This window comes from Myotis daubentonii, chromosome X (assembly GCF_963259705.1).
Source record: "Myotis daubentonii chromosome X, mMyoDau2.1, whole genome shotgun sequence".
NCBI classification, from domain to species: domain Eukaryota; kingdom Metazoa; phylum Chordata; class Mammalia; order Chiroptera; family Vespertilionidae; genus Myotis; species Myotis daubentonii.
In genome coordinates, this window is record NC_081861.1 from 102611597 (window position 1) to 102636622 (window position 25026).

General features: G+C 38.4%; 1 protein-coding gene across 1 annotated transcript in view; it reads right to left on the bottom strand.

Annotated features, from left to right (window-relative positions):
* Positions 1 to 1191: 1191 nt before the first annotated feature.
* Positions 1192 to 25026, bottom strand: part of CYSLTR1 (cysteinyl leukotriene receptor 1) — a 46275-nt gene continuing 22440 nt past the window's right edge. Inside the window, exons 2-3 of the mRNA XM_059679122.1 lie at positions 7567 to 7665; positions 1192 to 3720 (exon numbers count right to left, since the gene is read on the bottom strand). Of these exons, the coding sequence (XP_059535105.1) occupies positions 2677 to 3693 (1017 nt within the window). The 5' untranslated portion in view covers positions 3694 to 3720; positions 7567 to 7665 and the 3' untranslated portion in view covers positions 1192 to 2676. The remainder of the gene's footprint in view (positions 3721 to 7566; positions 7666 to 25026) is intronic.

Sequence of the window (25026 nt, forward strand, 5' to 3'; positions counted from 1 at the left end):
ACCTGGTGGGCACAGGCGGCCCTCGCTGAGGTGCCTTCGGTCAGCATTCAAGATCAAAAACCCAGAGGTGGAGAGGAATTCCATCCTCTCAGTGAAACAGTGGGATAGTCGGGGCGACTGTAGAGGAGGAATGTGCACTTTGGGTGCCAGCACCCATGAGCAAAGACTGCCCTGACTGAGCCTCACTTGCTTGGGGCCTAGCGCAGTCCTGCCGGGCAGCGGGTGACAGGACGTGCTTTTCCGAATTAATGAGAGAAAATGATTCTCCTGCTGCCCACGAAGTTGGAAAGTGAAGTGGGGAGACATGTGGGGAGCGAACGAGATTCCCTGTCTGGGGGTTCCAAATCTGCTGTTGGTTTCTTTCACCGCTGACTAGAGATATACAGGATGTCCCCCCAAAATGTATACACACTTTGAATACCTACTAATTCCAATGGTTTTAAGCATAAGAAAGAAACAACAATGGAGCTGTTATCTGTTAAAAGTGTGGGCACAAACAGGTTGGACATTCCCTGAGGGGTCTCAGATTGGAGAGGGTGAAGGCCAGACTGAGGGGCCCCTTTCTCCCCACTACCCCAGTGCATGAATTTCATGCACCGGGCTACTAGTATATATATATATATATATATATATATATATATATATATATATATATATATATATATATAATCTCACAGCATACTACTTAGCCATAAGAAAAGATGAATTACTGCATTTGTGACATGAGACTATCATGCTAAGTGAAATAAGCCAGCCAGAACAAGTTAAGAACCATATGATTTCATTCGTATGTGGGATCTAAAACGGAAAACAACAAATGAACAAACAAAAAAACCCAAAAAAAAAAAATCATAGACACAGACAAAAGTATGGTGGTTTCTAGAGGGAAAGAGGGAGAGTAGGTAGTGAAAGGTAAAGGGTGTCAAATGTATGGTTATGAAAAATGATTTGAGATTGGGTGATGGGCACACAATGCAATATACAGATTATGTATCATAGAATTATACACTTGAAATTTATATAGTCTTATTAACCAATATTGCCCCTAAAATTTTAATAAAAAATGGACATCAACTACTACTATGCCTTTTAGATCTTCTCTTTTTTATGTTTTGAGTTTTATTCCCTATGTGTTTGTGACATTAGATGTGAAATAGAAATAACATATACATTTAGAAAGAACTTCTCCTTTCATAATTTTACTTTTTCTTCACCATTATCATTTATTTCATTTGGGGTAATGTGCCTTTTGAAACACAGAATTATGGAACAGACTACACTATGAAAAAAGCTTGTCTATGAATATTATATTTCAGCCACAATCAAGTTGTTTTTGCTGTTTGAAGAACAAAGCTTCCACTGTAATATAAAAACCACTGTAAACATATTCTTGATATTTTTGTCAACATGTCAATAAAAAAGTAAAAAGTATGAAACAATAATAAAGCTTATAATTAACTTCCATCCATAAATGTATATAACAGAGCAAAATCTCTTACAGTTATACATACACATATGCATAAATATAAGTATTTCTTAAAACAATTTGTAATATAAACACTTAAATTTTTACTTAAAACCCATTTTAGTTAAATTTTCCCAGTAATAAGCATGTAGAAAAGTAGACCCCTTTTATCTTATTTTTTTAAAAAATATATTTTATTGATTTTTTAGAGAGAGGAAGGGAGAGCGATAGAGAGTTAGAAACATCGATGAGAGAGAAACATCGATCAGCTGCCTCCTGTACACCTCCCACTGGGGATGTGCCCGCAACCAAGGTACATGCCCTTGACCAGAATCAAACCTGGGACCCCTCAGTCCGCAGGCCGACACTCTATCCACTGAGCCAAACCGGTCAGGGACCCTTTTATTTTCTTTAGATAGACTTTTAATTACTTCTGTTCAAATATAGGAATGCCAGTTGTCTGGTTTTTAAGAAACCAGAAGGTCTGTGTGTCATGTAGGGAGAAAATTCCCTATAAGAACCTCAAAAAATAACAAAAACTCCATCATTCTCTTTTGATGGCCTGAGTAAGCAGCCGAAGAACATTGGTCACAAACTGGCCTTTGGCCAGGTTTATCTTCTTCAGTTTCCAGACTGTATATTGCATGGAGCCTTTAGGAGCCTTTGGCTGACTACTAGGTTGTTCTAGCACTCGCACATTCTCTTTTATGGAATAAATAGTCCTACTTTGCCTACCCAGTCAATACTACAAAGGAAAAAGGTGGTAGTACATTTTATTTAGCTGATGGGTCATTTTAGTTCTCATTTGATGGCATACATGCAAAGAGATATGTTAGTATGATTGAGAATAATTTGTTAACTTTATATCTTAAAAGGCTAGTTCTTATCCTTTGTAAAGCTTTTAATTGAGGCAGAAAACCTTGATCTTGGACCCATTTTTTGAGTGCCAATACAGAAATACTTTTCACCTTTTGGCAAATGATCAAATACATAATTTAGTTAATAGTTGTGGACTATAACTTTAATACTTAAAATACTTTTTGGACCTCTAATAATGTGGATGCATAAATGAGAGAGATTTATAGGCACACATTTAAATACTTGTAAATTATTAACGGAAATTGTTATTTTTATTGTAAATTGTTTGAGAAAATACTTGTTTGAGAAACTCTTTTTCATTGATTTGCATTGGAAATGGGTTTACACTATTCTTAACATATTTCATCTCCTTTTTCTGGCAATGAGACCTTCTTCTTGGGTACGTAAGTCATGCTGGACAAAGAATGCTTTCTAAATGTAGACAGCCTTCTCCTAAAGTTCCCCCCTGAAAAGAAATACAGGAGAGGGTCGAAACAACAATTTGATGCAGCCAGAGACAGGGTTATGACCACTGACTTTTGCATTCTAAGGACAGAATCACAAGGCTTAGTTTCATTGTGTAAAAAGTGAAGGTGGATGGTACGTTGAATATGATATGGCATGAAGCAGATCAAAAAGGCAGCTGTTACAATTATAATCATTCCTATAGCCTTTTTACGACTTGGTAGATTTTTCTTCATTGAATTTTTTAGTAAGGTCAAAATGATCATTGTGTAACAGACGATTATGATAATAAAAGGAATTATAAATCCAAAAAACAATGACACATAATGCAAGACCAAAACATGATTTTTAGCTTGATCATCCTGTGGAGGCTCAAAGCACTTGGTATTGTTTTTCGCATCTTTTAAAGGCGTGGCTAGTAAAAATGGAGAACTGGTCAAAATCACAAAAATCCAAATGCTAACACATACAAATCTGGCTTTTTTCTGTGTAACCAAATTAATGTTTTGGACTGGGAAAACAATTGCAATGCACCGGAAAAAGCTCATGGCTGTCATAAAGAAGATGCTACAATAGAGATTGACATACAAGGCATAGGTACTGAGGCGGCACAAAAAGTCACCAAAGAACCAAATGCCTTTGTGAACATAATAGACCACACGGAGAGGCAGTGTACACACACACAATAGATCTGATACTGCTAAATTAATCATGTATATTTGGAAGGCTGACTTCTCATGATATGTTTTTATGAGGACATAGAGCACAAAGCCATTGCCAAAGAAGCCCACAACGGAGATCATAGAATACAAGGTGGAATACACTTGATTGCGGAAGTCATCAATAGTGTCATTGCAAATAATATTACTGGCAGAAGATACTGTCAGATTTCCAGCTCCATCCATGTTTCTCTAGGAATGTCTGCTTGTTGCCTACAATATATATATAAAAAATCTTGTCAATTTTTATCAGACCATAAAAAACAGGAGGTAGTAAGCTTACACTTTATAGTGTCACTATGTATGCATTTTGACCATGGCAGGAAGCAAGGATAGTAGGACAATGAGGAGGAATTCAACTGCACCTAGTACCTAGGAGAAGCACTCTTTCTTACCTCCTTTTCCACCTGTGTTTGCCTGATGGACTTCCTCTTAATCTTCAAGAACTATCTAAAACGGCTCCGCTTTATTTTGTCTTATTACTCTAGTACTATTCTGTAAATCTTCCTTTAAAGTGAGTTTGGTTCTTCAATTAGAGAAAAGCTCTAAAGAGAGTGTTATCATAAATATGCATCTACTTATCTAGTTATCTATCAATTTATTTATCATTTATCATATATTTACTGGAAAAGCACTGAATTCTCTTGGAGAATAAAATGTGGGTGAGAATTCGTGGTTCCTCTAAGAAGAGGGTTTCCTAGGTAACATCTGCTGGGTGATGCTTCAACCTAGGGAAAATAATTGGATTTTCTATTAATGTAACTAATTCCCCTGAGGAATAATCTTATTCTAGAATATGGTTGACTCTATTTAGAACCACGACAGAACACCAAGGCTAGAGACATTTTAGAAGTCATCTAATTATTTTAATGAGGAAAATACATTGAGGTGAAATGCATTTCTAAAATCTGTACCATAAGTTTGGGCTCTGAGGAAAGACTAGCTCATTGGAATATACTTTCTGGCTGAATATGTTGTACCTGTTCATCCTCGTTCTCTTCCTAGACTCACACTCACAGCCTTAACTGTTGAAAAATACATGTTCATTTCTTTCATAACAAGAAGTTGTTACTTGGTCAACTTAGGTCAACTATATCATGGCAGTTAATCAGGGCAAACTAATCAGATAAAAATGGGGATAAGGTAGTGATTTCTTTAATGTTCCTCTACATTATTTTCCTTTATTCTTTATAAGAAGGTGGGAGCAATTCATCAATAAATAATGGTAGATAATTTTTGATTGAAGTCTAATTTGTTGGCCTTTTACACAGCTCTTGCTCAATGGTAAGAGAGGAGTTAGGGTTTGTAAGGTGAGAGGACTGCTTGAGCATGAAATAACTGCCAGCAATAGAAGAAACTGATCTCATCTCTGTATAGGGACACAGAAACATACAGCTCTTATAGTGGTTGTAGGTGGGATATAACTCCCCATGCTCACTACTGCTAGCAATTATATCTGCTGCAAAGATATACGTCATCTATCCATCCAAGTTCTATTTTTTCCTTTCATTAAAAAATGTCATTTTTTTTAACCAAGAACTGTTGGTATATGATAAAAAAATTGAAGATGAATCTGAGGCTGTATATCTTAAAATGATAGAGAAAAATTAGTTCACTGTTACTAACCTCTGCATTATTTCTCAGTTTGCTTTCCAAGTACCTGTCTCTTTCACCATTTGTCCTCTGAACTCAGGTGTAATTGTGGAAGAAAGGGAAATTGCCTAAACCTAATCTAGTGGTTTGTTTGTTAGCCTTGTATTGAGTTTTCCCCAAATAGAGCAGTGTTATGTTGTGAATCACTAGATGGTGCTGTTGAAAATTTTTTATATAGCTTTTGTTTTAAGAAGTACACTTGAAGGGTATTAGGTAATTACCATCTGTCCTTCCACTATGGACCCTCACTATACCCTGCCACAAACTCTTTCTGGAATAATTTTTTCATACATGATAGCTTCCAATTATGTTATGTTCTTGCTCTAAAACCTTCAATGGCTCCTGAGAACCTTCCGAATAAAATCCAGATTCCTTGGCCAGATTAAAGCTTCCTATAGTCTGGTTGCAATGAAACCTTCCTAGCTTCTTTCTTTTTCTTTTCTTTTTTTTTTCTTTCATTCTGAGTTTATTTAACATTTCATCCAGCTGAACTGGAACAGTACATTGATCCCCACACTGGCAAGACACTGCGCTAACACTGAACAGCCGCCTCCCGCAGCACACACACAGCCACTCCCGCTTGCGGGTCTGGCGCCTTTACCAGCCATTGCACTTCCTGGGAGCGGTCCTCCAGGTCGCTGGGAGGTGGCCAAGGGCATCCTGTCCATTTGTTCCTTTTTATAAACCACGGTTACGCTGACAGGAGATAAAAGCGCCAGGAGCCGGAGCTCCTACGATAATGTTAAGTAGACACAGCTCCACAGTTGCTAGCCCTTTCATAATGGCGCCTAAAAATGGCAGTTTATCCACCTTCTGCCCAGCCATTGCTTTTTCAGGAAAGGTGAGGATGCGGGAGGGGGGGGGGGGCTCCCAGTGAGGGGGTGAGCATTCTGGGGTAGCGGGGCGTGGGAGGGCCTCCCGGGCTGGGCTCTCGGTAGGAGCACCCTGGAAGCACCTCAGGGAGACCGCCTTAAATTTCAGGCTTTGACCACTCCTTCAAGAGCAGCGTCTATGGCAACAAAACACACGCTAGGCCGGCATGTGTTGTGGGAACCTCTTTTGCTTCAAAGGGTTTAAGACGGAAAAGTGGAGAACATTTTGGAGGCATAAAGGACCTAGCTTCTTTCTTATTTCTCCCCTTTGCAGATCCTAAAATTCAATAGAAAAACTATTTAGCTATATACCAGGAATATTTTTCACATGTTTTCCTACCTGCCTATCTTTTTTCATGAATTTCTTCTTCTTGAAATGCTCTTTCCTCCATCCATGTGCAAAAACTACTCATCCTTCACCACAAATTACATCTTAACCAAACCTTTTCTCAACCTCTATCCAAAGTAATTTCTATATTTTTCCATGCTGGGGTACTTTAAATCTATCTTGCAGATCAATGATTTGCATGCATGTGTTATCTTTCCTCACAGACTTTCTGGATGATATATAAGAAGGCACCACACATAGGGCTAACACATATGTACCTTGCCCATAAGTGCTCAGTAAATGTTGAGTGAATGAGTAAATTAATGATGGAACAAGTTTGTCATTTGAAAGAATTATTTATCATCCAGATTCACTTAGTGTTACATTTTCATTCTAGTAATTAAAAATCTTTCCAGCCTCAGAGTCTAAAGTGGCTCTGTTAAGTAAAGTTGCTTCCTAAATTATTAAGGAAGGCACTAAATCATAAAGCTAACTGTAAGATTAAAAAACACCCATATCTTGATACAGAGTAATTATTTGTCTGTTAAATAGTATAAATACATTTGAAACTCCCATATCTTTGAATAAAATATGCCAAGTAAATCTGATAAAGAAATTAATAGAAACAGACAAAGAAACAGATGATCTTTATTTCCTTTAAGAAACTTTCCAGCCCTTACAGACCAAAATAAGCTTTCCTAGTAATTTCTATATTTAGGTTCAATTGTTTATTTTTAATTAATCAAGTCAACTGACTTAAAGTAGGCCACTAAAAAAAAAGACTGTAAAATTCTCAAACTAATAATAAATCCTAAAGGGGTAGGGATCATTTAGTCCAAGCCACTCATTATACAGGAAGGCTTTGCTTGCCTTCAACAACGTTTAATTCATATTTATAGAATTACTGTGATTCCCCATTAATGAGACCCATGTTATGTGGATACTGAGATGCCTAATATTCCATTTCTGCCTTCAAGAAGCTCATAGTATTGTGGGGGAAAAGAGTGATGGCTCAGAGTGTAGAGAGATTACAATGCAGTATGAAAGAGTTATCATAGCACAAAACAAATGGTTATTAGTTGATTAATATAAATAAGCAATAAACATAAATGAACTTAATTTTAGTGCAAATGATGAAGGAAATTACTTTATGAAGATACTTTGCAAGTTAAAGAAACAAGAGTCATTTAGAAAATGGAACCATACCTCTTTGCAGCACTGCAGTATTCTTCAAAAATGTTCCTGGTTGTGATCAGTGCCTCTTATGATATAGTATCAGATGAAGCCTAAACTGAAATCATAACACTGAAAGGGAAGTTAAAGACATTAGAAGCAGTCCAGAAGGGTCATGGGAGCTGAGCAGCCTTAAACACAGTTCCAGGGTGTGTGATGGGACATCAAAACTCTGACAGATTTAGGACGTGTTATTGAATTCCATGCCTCATTCTTTTCTCTCCATTCATTTTTATATCCCCAGGGACAAAACTTGGAATAGAAACCAGGGCTGATTATTGATGTTTGCTTCTGTGTACACGTAACTTCTGTTTCTAAAGATGAACAGAGTATTATAAATACTCGTTTTGCTATGAAGCCATGGTACTTACCATATTTTCTCTTCTAAACAGTTTGTTATAAAGTTCAAAGGGGACATAATTTAGGAGTTCATATCCAAGGATCTAGTTTTTTAGGAATAAGAGTTAGAACAAAAAAAATCAAGTATATTTGTCTGGGATGCCCAAGGGACAATTTTCCCTAAAGGAAAGATGGCTTGGACTTTGGACTGTTCTCCCTAAAAACTCATAATAGCAGTTATTGTTTATATCATTAATTTGGCACATATTATATACCTTTGGAGAGAAACTGTTTTATAATTTGTATAGTTAACTTTTAATGAGTGTATGTCTCTTCTCTTCAATTAAAATATCATAAAATCTAACAGTATAGCAAAACTTAAGAAATGAGCAAATAAGGGTTTTCTTGGAACACAGCAACTCGAACACTTTTACTTTAACGAACTATAGAAATGATCCCTGAAAGTATAGTCTTCACTTTTACTTTAAACTAGAGGCCTGGTGCACAAACTTCGTGCATCAGGGCGGGTCCCCTCAGCCCAGCCTGCACCCTCTCAAATTGGGGACTCCTTGGGGGATGTCCGACTGCTGGTTTAGCCTGATCCTGGGGATTGGGCCTAAACTGGCAGTCGGACATCCCTCTCACAATCTGGGACCACTGGCTCTTAACTGCTCACCTGCCTGCCGGTCTGATCACCCCTAACTGCCCCCCACCAGCCTGGTCACCCCTTACTGCCCACCCTACTGGCTTGGTTTCCCCCAACTCTCCCCCCCTACGAGCCTGGTCACCCTACACAGCCTGCTGTTCAATCGTTTGGTCATCCCTCACTAACCCACCTGCTGGCCTGGTTACCCCCAACTGCCCCCCCTGCAGGCCTGGTAGCCCCTAACTGCCCCCCCTCGCTGGACTGGTTGCCCCTTACTGCCCCTTCTGCTGGCCTGGTCTCTCCCAACTGCCCCCCTGCTGGCCTGGTTGCCCCCAACTGCCCCCCTGCCAGCCTGGTTGCTCCCAACTGCCCCATCTGCTGTCCTGGTTGCACCTAACTTCCCCCCTACCCCCCGCTGGCCTGGTCACCCCCATCTCCCCCCCTTGCCAGCCTGGTCTCCTCACACAGCCTGCTGTTCAGTTGTCTGGTCATCCCTCCCTAACCCCCCTGCTGGCCTGGTCGTCCCCAGCTATTCCCCCTGCTGGCCTGGTCACCCCTTACTGCCCCCCCCTGCTGGCCTGGTTCCCCCAAACTCCCCCTCCCTCCACCAGCCTGGTCACCCCACACAGCCTGCTGTTCAGTCATTTGGTTGTCCCTCACTAACCCCCCTGAAGGCTTTGTCACCCCATGCAGCTTGCTGTTCAGTCGTTACTGTGATGGCGACCTCTACAATTTGCATATTCCTCTATTATTAGTATAGATTTGTGTTTCATCCTTGTTTGCAAGGACCCCAGAGACTTGGCACTTTTCATTTATCTGTGGTTTAAGTGACAACAAAATAAACATCTTCCTCCAGTTTATTCTTTGCAAGTATAAATAGGTTGGAACTTTCCAAAGGAACTCTACTGAAAAAAAGGAAATCAAGAGGAAAATAAAGGAAATGCAAAAATATAAAACAGATAAGTTATAAAACTAGGGACCTGAATCTACTGCTACAATATTGCTGTTTGAGTCTACTCTGTCCTTCAATAATCATTGTTAAGATCTTCAATTTCTTTTCCCTCTCTGAATTAACATAGATAACCAATAGCTAGCAGTCTGGGTGAAGTATAAGTTACAGGTGGGAAATAAAGTTGGCTTTAATATTTTGTTATTCAGTCAGTAATATATATATTTTGTTTAACTTGTCCTAGGTCTCTGTAATCAATACAGATATACTAACTGAATGTTGAATGAAAAAAATTCTTTCTAGTCATGAAATTATGTGATTCCACTCATTTTATATATGGGGAAAATTAACTTTTGACATTTTCACAATTTTGTGTTTAGACAAAACTTTTATTTCTCCCTAGTGTGGAAAGAGAAAGAGGACCCTATGAAAAGTTTAATATTACCAGGCTAATATACTAGTTAACAATTTCCATGGTAGCTGTGCAATTACAATTTGGCACAATCACTACATGCACATGAGCAAATGTGGCATTGTCTGGGTAACAGTGTAATGTTTCCTCAAGTTTGGGATCCTGATGTGTCTTCTATGCTTCCTTTAGTAATTTTGAGTTTTGCACCTAGCAAGCACTTAATACTTTACCTACTTTCCTCCTTTCCCTTTTCAGTTTCCTTGAGGACTCTTGTCTCTGACAACAGTTTTAGCACAATTTGATTTCAATTATTTAATTCAGGAGTTGTTCAGATATTTTATTTGGTTTTTACCCTGTCTTTTTGTTGCTCAAGAGTTAACAAATGCCACTCTAAATCATTTATATGCAAATATGTATGCACCCCTATGTTAACTGCAGCATTATTCCCAGTGACCAAGACTTGGAAACAGCCAAAGTGCCCTGTGATAGAGGAGTGGATAAAGAAGATGTAGTACATATACACAATGGAATACTACTCAGCCATAAGAAAGGATGAAATAATGTCATTTACCACAACATGGGTGGACCTTGAGAACATTATGCTAAGTGAAGTAAGTCAGACAGAAAAAGCTAAGAAAGATATGGTTTCACTCATATATGTATATGTAAAAGCCTAAGCGACCATTACGACTGGATGACCGGACAACCGGCCAGTAGCTATGATGCGTACTGGCCACCAGAGAGCAAATGCTCAACATAGGAACTGCCCCGGGGTGGTCACTGCACTCCCACAGCCAACCTCCCGTGGCTGGCCAACCTCCTGTGGTCCCTCCCCCTGGCCGGCTGGCCCTGATCAGCCCTGATCACAGGCCAGGTGGAGGGACCCCACATGTACACGAATTCATGCACCAGGCCTCTAGTGTGGAATATAAAACTGAAACTTATGAACACAAACAGCAGTGTGGTGGTTGCCAGAGGGAGGGGGGTGGGGGGAGAGAAGGGTCCTAATATGAAGTGACAGGAGAAGATTTGACTTTGGGTGGTGGGCACATGGTCCTATATACAGATTTTGTAACTTAGTAATCCACACATGAAACCTATATGTTCATGTTGACTAATGTCACCCCACTAAGATTTAATAAAAAAATAATAAAAAAATAAAGAGCTTGGGGAAAAAAGAGTTAGCAAATGCCTATAATCAAGTTCCAACTCTATATTTCAAGCAACCCTCTCCACAAACTAGCCCTAGCCTCCTATCCAACCTTCTGTTTCACAGAGAAAAGTGTTAATGGAAGAGGCCAAATAAGTTTTGCTACCTGGAGAAAGAAGAAATCCACTAGTAAGTACTAAAGAGAGTTTAGGGCTCTCAGAAAGAGAGCTTTGAAACAATGTGTGGCATCTTTTTGGATGTGCAGTTATTTCTAAGATATGCTGTAGAATGAAAGTGAGAGCTTAATTATTGGAATAGTGACTCTTAGGAAAACTTGGTTTAGGGACATGGTTACCCTGATATTCTAGTTTAGAATTCTGATAGTCTTGACATGCATATCCTTTGAGTGAAATATAGTGACTCCCTAAAGTTGGCTAATATATTTGTTCTTACAGTCTTATAGTACCAAAGTTTAACTTTTTATTTTATCCTGTCCTCATTTAAAGGTATGCATGGTTTCCCCCCAATATATCCCCGACCTTGGGCCCACTTCCAGCCTTGCCCCACTTGAATCATCTTTTGAATAATGAAACATCTATTTTGACCTTGTTTGTCCAATCTAAACAAATCATAAACATTTTGTTCCTTTAAAAGTAAGATCTTGGGAAGTAGTCAAGTGTACTTGATGTATCCAATAACCGTAATCAGGGGAGATGCCAGGACCAAGTTTGATCAGCAGAGTGAGAGACGGGAATTTGTTTGCTTTCTAACATTTGAACCCTAAAATGATCTTAGGAGATGACCTTAATTTTGGAAGTTGGTTCCCAGAAGACTGTGATAAAATTTCTGAAAGTGGACAAATAAGAACAGCTGTATTAGTCTAAATTTGGGGACTTTACCTTTCTGATTGAACTTTGTTGGAGTAAAACAAATTATAAATACTTGGGAAAAAGGACTCACTTATGTGTGTTATTAAAGGTACAAGAAACCAAAGTATTCTACCTAAAGGAGAATACTTTCTCTAAGGGTCAAGAAGATAAGTGAAAATTTACACTGAGCCTACTTTGTTCTCTAAAATATAAGAAGATTATGGAAAAATTTAAAATTAGGAAAAAAGCATGTTGTTTTTGTTTTTTTTTCTTCTTTTTTGTTTTTATTTATTTTTCTTTTTTAAAGCATTTTTTTATGAGACTGATGCGCTTCCTACTGCGCTAAGAGGGCCACCTGTAAAGCATTTTTTTAAAGGCCAGTTTGTTGGTTTTACAAAATGTAACTTTTTGAAAGATAGACATAATGTTGAGGGGGTGGCAGGAAATCTCTTCTGTTCACATTATGGGAAAGCAAGAGGGCTAAAGATGTTTAAAACACACAAAATTTTATAGTGAGATCATAAACTTAAAAAAAATATTTTTAAACTACAGTTTACATTCAGTGTTATTTTCTATTAGTTTCAGGTGTATACATAGTGGTTAGACAATCATGTACTTTACAAAGATTTCCCTTGATATTTCCAGTACCCACCTGGCACCTTACATCATTGCAATATAATTGACTATACTAGTGGCCTGGTGTATGGATTCATGCACATTGAAAGGAAATTAATTAGAAGAAAGATATGTGTGGTAATTACGTTACTCAAAAAATTACATGTCAAAATAGTATATATAATATTCTATCTAATAAAGAGGTAATATGTAAATTGACCATCACTCCAAGACACAATATGGCCGCCCCATGTGTTCAAAGATGGCTGCTCCCATGTGGACACAAGAAGGCCGCCACAAGATGGCCGGCAGGGGAGGGCAGTTGGGAGGGACCAGGCCTGAAAGGGAGGACAGTTGCGGGTGATTAGGCCTGCAGGGGAGGGCAGCTGGGGGGAACCAGGCCTTCAGGGAAGGTCAGTGGAGGTGACCAGGCCTGCAGGTGAGGGCAGTTGGAAGGAACCAGGCCTGCAGGGGATGGCAGTTGGGGGTGACCAGGCTGGCAGGGGAGGGCAGTTAGTGGCAAACAGGCTGGCAGGGAAGGGCAGTTAGGGGCAACCAGGCCGGCAGGGGAGCAGTTAGGAGCCAGCAGTCCTGGATTGTGAGAGGGATGTCGGTGGGATCTGGCCTAAATGGGCAGTTGGACATTCTTCAAGGGGTCCTAGATTGGAGAAGGTGCAGGCTGGGCTGAGGGACACCCCCCCATGCACGAATTTCATGCACTGAGCCTCTAGTAGTATTATAAAGTTAAAACACATGTGTGAATGGTGCCAGCAAGAGCTTTATATGTATCGTGCATGCATGAGTCAAAGTTAATTTTTAAATTGCAAGTGCGCATCATATATACCAGCTGGTCGGTTGGTTGGGTGGTCGGACGGACATATGGTCAGTAATGTAGACTTTTATATGTATATATTCTCTATGCTGTACTTTATATCCCTGGAACTGTTTTGCTAACTACGAATTGTATTTCTTAATCTCTTCACCTTTTCATCCAGTCCCTTAAGCTCCTTTCCCTCTGGTAATCACCAGTCTGCTCCCTGTATCTGTGACTCTGTTTTAATTTTGTTTGTTCATTCCTTTTGTTCTTTAGATTCCACTTGTAAGTAAAATCCTATGGTATTTTTCTTTCCCTGGCTGACTTATTTCACTTAGCATAGTACCCTCCAAGTCCATCCATGCTGTTGCAAATCGTAAGATTTCATTCTTTTTCATGGCTGAATAATATTCCATTGCATAGATGTACCTCAGTGTTTTTATTCACTTGTCTATTGATGGATACTTGGGTTACTTCCATATCTTGGCTACTGTAATGCAATGAACATAGGAGTGCATATATTATTTAGCATTAGTGTTTTGGGTTTCTTCAGGTATAGTCCCAGAAGCAGAATTGCTGGATTATAAGGCAGGTCCATTTTTAATTTTTTTTTGAGGAAACTTCATACTTTTTTCCACAGTGGCTGCACAAGTCTGCATTCCTACCAAGAGCGGACAAGGGTTTCCTTTTCTCCACATCCTCGCCAGCACTTGTTTGTGGATTTATTGATGAGAGCCATTCTGGCAGGTGTGAAGTGATACCACACTGGTTTTAATTTGCATTTCTCTGATGATTAGTGACTATGAGTGTTTTTTCAAGTATATTGGCCATCTGTATGTTCTCTTTGGAGAAGTGTCTATTCATGTCTTGTGGCTGAGATGATAAACTTTTGTTATTTTAAAGTTTAGCAATTGAAAAAATGTCCAAATAGAAAATCCTTAATTTAAGCTTTTTTTAAAAAATTCCCATCTAAGGATATTTTCCATTAATTTTTAGGGAGAGTGGAAGACAGAGGGAAAGACAGAGAGAAACATCAATGTGAGAGAAACACATTTATTGGTTGCCTCCTGCATGAGCCATAACCAGGGCCTGAACCAGGGCAGAGCCTGCAACCAAGGTATGAATCATTGACTGGAATTGAAACTGGGACCCTTTGGTCTGCAGACTGATGTTCTATTTACTGAGCCAAACTGGGTAGGGCCTTAGTTTACATTTTTAAAATAGGAATGAGACCCACATAAGTTGCAAAGGAAATCTATACTAATAAAAGGCAAATTAACCACCACTCTGCAACAAAGATGGTGGTACCCATAGCCACAAAGATGGTGATGCTGGCCTGAGCCATGGAGCCATTTTCCCATGCAGTGGGCCTTCTTGTTGTTTTGTTGAAGGTTTCTTTTGCTGTGCAGAAGCATTTAATTTTGATGTAGTCCCATTTGTTTATTTTCTCTTTCGTTTCCAATGCCCTAGGAGCTGTATCGGTGAAGAAATTGCTTCAGCATATGTCTGAGATTTTGTTGGCTTTGGATTCTTCTAGAATTTTTATGGGTTCCCGTCATACATTTAAGTCCTTTACCCATTTTGAGTTTATTTTTTAATATGGTGTAAGTTGGTGGTCTAGTTTCATTTTCTTGCATGTATCCGTCCAGTTTTCCCGACTCCATTTATTGAAGAGACTATCTTGACTCCATTGTATGTTCTTGCCTCCTTTGTCAAATATTAATTGAGCATATTGGTTCGGGCGGATTTCTGGGCTCTCTATTCTAGTCCATTGATCTATATGTCTGTTCTTGTGCCAATACCAGGCAGTTTTGAGAACAGTGGCTTTGTAATACAGCTTGATATCTGGTATTGAGATCCCACCAGCTTTGTTCTTTCTCAGGATCACTGCAGCTATTCGGGGTCTTTTTTTATTCCAGATGATTTTTTGGAGAGTTCGTTCTAGGCCTGTGAAATATGCCGTTGGTATTTTAATGGCAAGTGCATTGAATTTATAGATTGCTTTGGGAGGTATGGACATTTTAATGATGTTGATTCTACCAATCCAAGAACATGGTATGTTCTTCCATCTGTTTATGTCTTCCTCTATGTCTTTTTTCAACGTCCTGTAGTTTTTTGAGTAGAGGTCTTTTACCTCCTTAGTAAAGTTTATTCCTAGGTAGCTTAATTTTTTTTGGTGTGATGGTAAATGGGATTGTTTTTTTAGTCTCTCTTTCTGCACATTCACTATTGGTGTATAGAAATGCCATAGATTTCTTGGCATTAATTTTGTATCCTGCTACATTGCTGAATTCATTTATTAAGTCTAATAGTTTTTTGATGGAGTCCTTAGGGTTTTTTTATGTATAATATCATGTTATCTGCAAATAAGGACAGTTTTAATTCTTCTTTTCCAATTTGGATGCCTTTTATTTCCTCTTCTTGTCTAATTGCAATGGCTAATACTTCCAGTACTATATCGAACAGCAGTGGTGAGAGTGGGCATCCCTGTCTTGTTCCTGCTCTTAGGGGAAATGGTGTTAGTTTTTGTCCATTGAGTATGATGTTGGCTGTGGGTTTCTCATATATGGCTTTTATTATGTTGAGGTATGATCCTTCTATTTCCACCTTACTGAGAGTTTTTATCAAAAATGGGTGTTGGATTTTGTCAAATGCTTTTTCTGCATCAATTGATATGACCATGTGGTTTGTTTTCTTTCAATTTGTTTATGTGTTGTATCACGTTTATTGATTTTCGGATATTGTACCATCCTTGCATCCCTGGGATAAATCCTACTTGGTCATGGTGTATGATCTTTCTGATGTACTGCTGGATCTGATTTGCTAATATTTTGTTGAGGATTTTGGCATCTATGTTCATGAGGGATATTGGCCTGTAATTCTCTTTCATTGTGTTATCTTTACCTGGTTTTGTTATTAGGGTGATGCTGGCTTCATAGAATGAGCTTGGAAGTGTTACTTCCTCTTCGATTTTCTGTAGTAGTCTGAGGAAGACAGGTTTTAGTTCTTCCTTAAATGTTTGGTAAAACTCCCCTGTGAAGCCGTCTGGTCCTGGGCTTTTGTTTGCTGGAAGCTTTTTGATGACTGCTTCAATTTCTTTCATAGTTATTGGCCTGTTGAGATTTTTAGATTCTTCCTGATTGAGTTTTGGAATGTTGTATTTTTCTAGGAATATGTCCATTTCCTCCAGGTTGTCTAATTTGTTGGAGTAGGGTTGTTCACAGTATTGTTTAACAATCATTTGTATTTCTGTTGGGTCTGCTGTTATTTCACCTCTATCATTTCTGATTTTGTTTATTTGGGTCCTCTCTCTTTGCTTCTTGGTGAGCCTGGCTAGAGGTGTATCAATCTTGTTTATCCTTTCAAAGAACCAGCTCTTGGTTTCATTGATTTTCTGTATTGGTTTTTTTTGGTGTCTATGTCATTTATTTCTGCTCTAATCTTTATAATCTCCTTCCTTCTGCTCACTCTGGGGTTTTCTTGTTGCTCTCTTTCTAATTCTTTGAGTTGTAGAGTTAGACAATTTACTACCATCTTTTCTTGTTTTTTGAGATAGGCCTGTAGAGCTATAAACTTCCCTCTCAGGACTGCTTTCATTGTGTCCCATAGGTTTTGGATTGTTGTGTTTTCATTGTCATTAGTTTCCAGGATGTTTTTAATTTCTTCTTTGATCTCATTGGTAACCCAATCAATATTTAATAACATGCTATTCAGCTTCCAGGTGTTTGAGTATTTTGCGTTGTTTTTATTGTAGTTTATTTCTAATATTATGCCATCGTGGTGTGAGAAGATGCTTTTTATGATTTCAATCTTCTTGAATTTGGGGTTACTTTGCTTGTGACCCAATATATGGTCTATTTTTGAATATGTCATATGAGCACTGGAGTAGAATGTATATTCCGTGGCTTTGGGGTGAAGTGTTCTGAAGATGTCTATTAAGTCCATCTGATCTAGTGAGTCATTTAGGATTGCTGTTTCTTTGCTGATTATTTGTCTAGAGGATTTATCCAGTGATGTCAGTGGTGTATTAAAGTCCCCTACTATGATTGTATTGTTGTCGATCTCTCCCTTGATATCTTCCAGGAGTTTTTTTTTAATGAATTTGGGTGCTCCTTCATTGGGTGCATATATGTTTACCAGGGTTATATCTTCTTGTTGTATTGATCCCTTTAGTATTATGAAGTGGCCTTCCTTATCTCTTGTCATGGCCTTCACTTTGAGGTCTATTTTGTCCTATATAAGTATTGCTACCCCAACTTTTTTTTCATTTCCATTTGCCTGAAAGATATTTTTCCATCCTTTCACTTTCAATCCGTGTGAGTCCCTTCTTCTGAGGTGGGTCTCGTGTAGACAGCAAATGTATGGGTCATGTTTTTTTATCCATTCAGCCACTTGATGTCTTTTGGTTTGAACATTTAGTCTGTTTACGTTTAAAGTTATTATTGAAAGGTACTTGTTTGTAGCCATTTCTTTTTTTGTGTGGCTGTTTTCCTTTCTTTTTTTTTTTTTTTGTGTTCCTACTTACTAGTATGTTTTCATACTTTATTTATTTATTTTTTAATTTTTTTTATTGCTTAAAGTATTACAAATGGTATTACATATGTGTCCATTTTTTCCCCCGCCCTAGACAGTCCCCTAGCCTCCCCTATCCCCCAGTGTCTTATGTCCATTGGTTATGCTTATATGCATGCATACAAGTCCTTAGGTTGATCTCTTACCCCCCGCCCTCCTGCCCCCCAACCCTCCCCGGCCTTCCCGCTGCAGTTTGACAATCTGTTTGAGGCAGCTCTGCCTCTGTATCTATTATTGTTCAAAAGTTTATAATGGTCTCTATTATCCATGAAGGAGTGAGATTATGTGGTATTTTTCCTTCATTGACCAGCTTATTTCACTTAGCATAATGCTCTCTAGTTCCATCCATGCCATTGCAAATGGTAAGAGTTCCTTCCTTTTTACAGCAGCATAGTATTCCATCGTGTAGATGTACCACAGTTTTCTAATCCATTCATCTACTGATGGGCACTTAGGCTGTTTCCAGATCTTAGCTATGGTGAATTCTGCTGCTATGAACATAGGGGTGCATATATCCTTTCTGATTGGTGTTTCTGGTTTCTTGGGATATATTCCTAGAAGTGGGATCACAGGATCAAATGGAAGTTCCATTTTCAGTTTTTTGAGGAAACTCCATACTGTTCTCCACAGTGGCTGCACCAGTCTGCATTCCCACCAGCAGTGCACAAGTGTTCCTTTTTCTCCACATCCTCTCCAGCACTTGTCGTTTGTTGATTTGTTGTTGATAGCCAGTCTGACAGGTGTGAGATGGTACCTCATTGTTGTTTTGATTTGCATCTCTCAGATGATTAGTGACTTTGAGCATGTTTTCATATGTCTCTTGGCTCTCTGAATGTCCTCTTTTGAAAGGTGTCTATTTAGGTCCTTTGCCCATTTTTTGATCGGATTGTTTAACTTCCTTTTGTTAAGTTGTATGAGTTCCCTATAAATTTTGGAGATTAGGCCCTTATCAGATATGACATTGGCAAATATGTTTTCCCACACAGTGGATTTTCTCGTTGTTTTGTTGATGGTTTCTTTTGCTTTGCAGAAGCTTTTTATTTTGATGTAGTCCCATTTGTTCATTTTCTCTTTAGTTTCAAGTGCCCTAGGAGCTGTATCAGTGAAGAAATTGCTTTGGCATATGTCTGAGATTTTGTTGGCTTTGGATTCTTCTAGAATTTTTATGGTTTCCTGTTGTACATTTAAGTCCTTTATCCATTTTGAGTTTATTTTTGTGTATGGTGTAAGTTGGTGGTCTAGTTTCATTTTCTTGCATATATCTGTCCAATTTTCCCAACACCATTTATTGAAGAGACTATCTTGGCTCCAGTGTATGTTCTTGCCTCCTTTGTCAAATATTAATTGAGCATATTGGTTCGGGCGGATTTCTGGGCTCTCTATTCTATTCCATTGATCTATATGCCTGTTCTTGTGCCAGTACCCAGCAGTTTTGAGAACAGTGACTTTGTAATACATCTTGATATCTGGTATTGAGATCCCACCTACTTTGTTCTTTTTCAGGATCACTGCAGCTATTCGGGGTCTTTTTTTATTCCAGATGAATTTTTGGAGAGTTCGTTCTAGATCTGTGAAGTATGCCGTTGGTGTTTTAATGGGAAGTGCGTTGAATTTATAGATTGCTTTGGGTAGTATGGACATTTTAATGATGTTGTTTCTACCAATCCATGAACATGGTATGTTCTTCCATCTGTTTATGTCTTCCTCTATATCTTTTTTCAACGTCCTGTAGTTTTCTGAGTAGAGGTCTTTTACCTCTTTAGTTAAGTTTATTCCTAGGTATCTTAATTTTTTTGGTGCGATGGTAAATGGGATTGTTTTTATAATCTCTCTTTCTGAAAGTTCACTATTGGTGTACAGAAATGCCTCAGATTTCTTGGGATTAATTTTGTATCCTGCTACATATCCAAATTCATGTATTAAGTCTAGTAGCTTTTTGATGGAGTCTCTAGGGTTTTGTATGTATAATATGTCGTCTGCAAATAAGGACAGTTTTACTTCCTCTTTTCCAATTTGGATGCCTTTTATTTCTTCTTCTTGCCTAATTGCAATGGCTAACACTTCCAGTACTATGTTGAACAGGAGTGGTGAGAGGGGGCATCCCTGTCTTGTTCCTTTTCTTAGGGGAAATGGTGTTAATTTTTGTCCATTGAGTATGATGTTGGCTGTGGGCCTGTCATATATGGCTTTAATTATGTTGAGGTATGATCCTTCTACTCCCACCTTACTGAGAGTTTTTATCAAAAATGGGTGTTGAATTTTGTCAAATGCTTTTTCTGCATCAATTGATATGACCATGTGGTTTTTTTCTTTCAATTTGTTTATGTGATGTATCACATTTATTGATTTGCGGTTATTGTACCATCCTTGCATCCCTGGGATAAATCCTACTTGGTCATGGTGTATGATCTTTCTGATGTACTGCTGGATCCGATTTGCTAAGATTTTGTTGAGGATTTTGGCATCTATGTTCATGAGGGATATTGGCCTGTAATTCTCTTTCATTGTGTTGTCTTTACCTGGTTTTGTTATTAGGGTGATGCTGGCTTCATAGAATGAGCTTGGAAGTGTTCCTTCCTCTTGAATTTTTTGTAGCAGTCTGTGGAGGATAGGTTTTAGTTCTTCCTTGAATGTTTGGTAAAACTCCCCTGTGAAGCCGTCTAGTCCTGGGCTTTTGTTTGATGGAAGCTTTTTGATGACTGCTTTAATTTCTTCCATACTTATTGGCCTGTTGAGATTATTAGATTCTTCCTGATTGAGTTTTGGAATGTTGTATTTTTCTAGGAATTTGTCTATTTCCTCCAGGTTGTCTAGTTTGTCAGAGTAGAGCTGTCCAAAGTATTTTTTAACAATCATTTGTATTTCTGTGGGGTCTGTTGTTATTTCACCTCTATCATTTCTGATTTTGTTTATTTGGGTCCTCTCTCTTTGTTTCTTGGTGAGCCTGGCTAGAGGTGTATCAATCTTGTTTATCCTTTCAAAGAACCAGCTCTTGGTTTCATTGATTTTCTGTATTGGTTTTTTTTGGTGTCTATGTCATTTATTTCTGCTCTAATCTTTATAATCTCCTTCCTTCTGCTCACTCTGGGGTTTTCTTGTTGCTCTCTTTCTAATTCTTTGAGTTGTAGAGTTAGACGATTTACTACCATTTTTTCTTGTTTTTTTTTGAGATAGGCCTGTAGAGCTATAAACTTCCCTCTCAGGACTGCTTTCATTGTGTCCCATAGGTTTTGGATTGTTGTGTTTTCATTGTCACTAGTTTCCAGGATGTTTTTAATTTCTTCTTTGATCTCATTGGTAACCCAATCAATATTTAATAGCATGCTATTCAGCTTCCAGGTGTTTGAGTATTTTGCGTTGTTTTTATTGTAGTTTATTTCTAATATTATGCCATCGTGGTGTGAGAAGATGCTTTTTATGATTTCAATCTTCTTGAATTTGGGGATACTTTGCTTGTGACCCAATATATGGTCTATTTTTGAATATGTCATATGAGCACTGGAGTAGAATGTATATTCCGTGGCTTTGGGGTGAAGTGTTCTGAAGATGTCTATTAAGTCCATCTGATCTAGTGAGTCATTTAGGATTGCTGTTTCTTTGCTGATTGTTTGTCTAGAGGACTTATCTAGTGCTGTCAGTGGTGTGTTAAAGTCCCCTACTATGATTGTATTGTTGTCGATCTCTCCTTTGATATCTTCCAGGAGTTTTTTTTTTTTTTTATGAATTTGGGTGCTCCTGCATTGGGTGCATATATGTTTACCAGGGTTATATCTTCTTGTTGTATTGATCCCTTTAGTATTATGAAGTGGCCTTCCTTATCTCTTGTTATGGCCTTCACTTTGAGGTCTATTTTGTGCGATATAAATATTGCTACCCCAGCTTTCTTTTCCTTTCCATTTGCCTGAAAGATATTTTTCCATCCTTTCACTTTCAGTCTGTCTGAGTCCCTTCTAATGAGGTGGGTCTCTGGTAGACAGCATATATATGGGCCATGTTTTTTTATCCATTCAGCCACTTGATGTCTTTTGGTTGGAGCATTTAGTCCGTTTACGTTTAAAGTTATTATTGAAAGGTGTTTGTTTGTAGGCATTTCTTTTTTTGTGTGGCTGTTTTCTTTCTGAGATTTTTATTTTTTCTTTTTATACCAGTCCCTTTAGCATTTCTTTCATTGCTGGCTTGGTAGTGATAAACTCCCTTAGTCTTTTTTTGTCTGTGAAGCTTCTTATTTCCCGTTCAAGTTTGAATGATAGCCTTGCTGGGTAGAGTATTCTTGGATTGAGTCCTTAGCTTTGCATCACTTTGTAAATTTCTGTTCATTCTTTTCTGGCCTGATGTGTTTCTGTTGGGAAATCATTTGATAATCTAATGGGAGATCCCTTGAATGTTACTTTCCATCTCTCTTTTCCAGCCTTTAAGATTCTCTTTGTCCTGAACATTTGCCATGGTAATTATGATGTGTCTTGGTGTGGGTCTTTTCGGGTTCACCTTGTTTTTGATTCTCTGTGCTTCTGTGATTTTTTTCTTCCCCACCTCTGGGAAGTTTTCTGATATTATTTCTTCAAATAGGTTTTCTAACCTTTGTTCCTCTTTCTGTTGTTCTGGCAACCCTATTATTCGTATTTTGTTTCGTTTCATGTTGTCCCATAGCTCCCTTATGCTCTCCTCCTATCTTTTGATTTTTTTCCCCAATTGCTGTTCAGTTTGGGTGTGTTTTGTTTCCCTGTCTTCTAATTTGCTGATTCGGTCCACCGCTTCACCTAGTCTACTATTGAAACTTTCAATGGTGTTTTTTATTGCAGTTATATCACTCTTCATTTCTTCTTCATTCTTACATAATTTATTGATTTTTTCATCTGTTTCTTCTTGCTTCTTGCATAAGTTGTTGATTTTTTCCTCCATCCAGTTTATGCACTCTAGGACCCTTAATCTGAATTTTTTTCTGTCATGTTGCATGCCTCTGTTTCACTTAGCTGCTTTTTTGGTGAGTCCTCCTTTTCTTTCCTTTGGGGGTTTCTTTGTCTACCCATGTTTGATCTTACCGCCATATCTAGATGTTGAGTCATTCAGTGGCTGCTCCTTCTGTGGCCGTGGCTCCTCGGGCTGCAGTTGCTTCTCGGGTGGTTGTGGTAGCAGCTGTTCCTCAGTTGGTAGCAGTTCCTCTGGTGGGTGCTGTTCACACTTGTGGTGGCTCCTCTGGCTTAAACCTTATTTTAAAGGGCTCACCCTATTTAATAGTCTCACCCAGGATAATCTCCTTTTAAGTTAACTGAAAACCAACTTATTCATACACAAGAATGAAATCCCCTTATATTCAGTGGCCCAACCCTACACTCCAGGGAACGAGATTATACAGATCTGTACATAAAGGGGTAGGAATCCTGAAAGCCATCTTTGAATTCCATCTGCCAAAGAATAAATGTCTAGAAGGGATTTTCTAGCGAGGAGATGTGGTCCAAAACCAAGCTAGAAAAATCTGCAAAAATGTGGTAGCCATGGAAGTATGGACTTATAAATAGAAAAGTAAGGATAATTGGTTAAGATGCTTCAGGTGGATGTTCATTTCATCTGAGACACCTTTTTTCCCCCTGGCAAGGTAGGAGTGAAACACTATATTCTCCACATACATGCTCCAACAAAAGAGGATTGTCAGAAATCTTCGCCTTGAGTCCTGATGAGATTGCTGTGATAAATTATAGCAAAGGTTGGGAACACAGCTGAAGATTTCCAGATAAAGGCAGAGTTTTGCAATGTTGAAAGAAGCTCTTAAAATAGGCACATATGTCACTAAAGAAAGCCCCTGTGAGAAAACAGAAGACCATCCAATTGTCCTTTAGTGTGGAGGAGCATATTGTACCTTATTTCCTTGAGTTTTTCAGAAAATATTAATGTAGTGACATTCTTTTCAGGAATACGTACAGTTTTGAGACATTGAGAAGAACCTCTTCAGGTATCTATTTTTAGTAAATGTAGTGAATTTGGAGTAGTCTTTGACAATGCATGTAAATAGCACATTAAAAGTTAATTTAAACCTGGCCGGCATGGCTCAGTGGTTGAGCATCAATCTATGAACCAGGAGGTCATGATTTGGGGTTGTGGGCTCGATCCCCATTCTGGGGTATGGAGGAGGCAGTCCATCAATGATTCTCTCTCATCATTGATGTTTCTATCTCTCTCTTCCTCTTCCTTCTTCTCTGAAATAAAATAAAATATATATATATATATTTGAAAAATTAATTTAATTGAACAAATCTCTTCTGGTTTTATTACACAATTAATGGCTTATTATTTTGTCATAAAATAGAATAAAATTAAATGTCTATTGTCTTGTCTAAATTACCTCAATGTATTAAATGATGAGCTAAACTTACTGAGGTTAAAACTGATCATTTTAAAGGATAAGGCTGAAAAACCAAATTGCTAAGTTTAACTTTTATTTATTTATTTATTTATTTATTTATTTATTTATTTATTTATATTGCTTAAAGTATTACAAAGGGTATTACATATGTGTCCATTTTATCCCCCTGCCCTAGACAGTCCCCCTAGCCTCCCCTATCCCCTAGTGTCTTATGTCCATTGGTTATGCTTATATGCATGCATACAAGTCCTTTAGTTGATCTCTTACCCCCCTACCTCGTCCCCCAATCCTCCCTGGCCTTCCCGCTGCAGTTTGACAATCTGTTTGAGGCAGCTCTGCCTCTGTATCTATTATTGTTCAAAAGTTTATAATGGTCTCTATTGTCCATGAATGAGTGAGATCATGTGGTATTTTTCCTTTATTGACTGGCTTACTTCACTTAGCATAATGCTCTCCAGTTCCATCCATGCCGTTGCAAATGGTAAGAGTTCCTTCCTTTTTACAGCAGCATAGTATTCCATCGTGTAGATGTACCACAGTTTTCTAATCCATTCATCTACTGATGGGCACTTAGGCTGTTTCCAGATCTTAGCTATGGTGAATTGTGCTGCTATGAACATAGGGGTGCATATATCCTTTCTGATTGGTGTTTCTGGTTTCTTGGGATATATTCCTAGAAGTGGGATCACAGGGTCAAATGGGAGTTCCA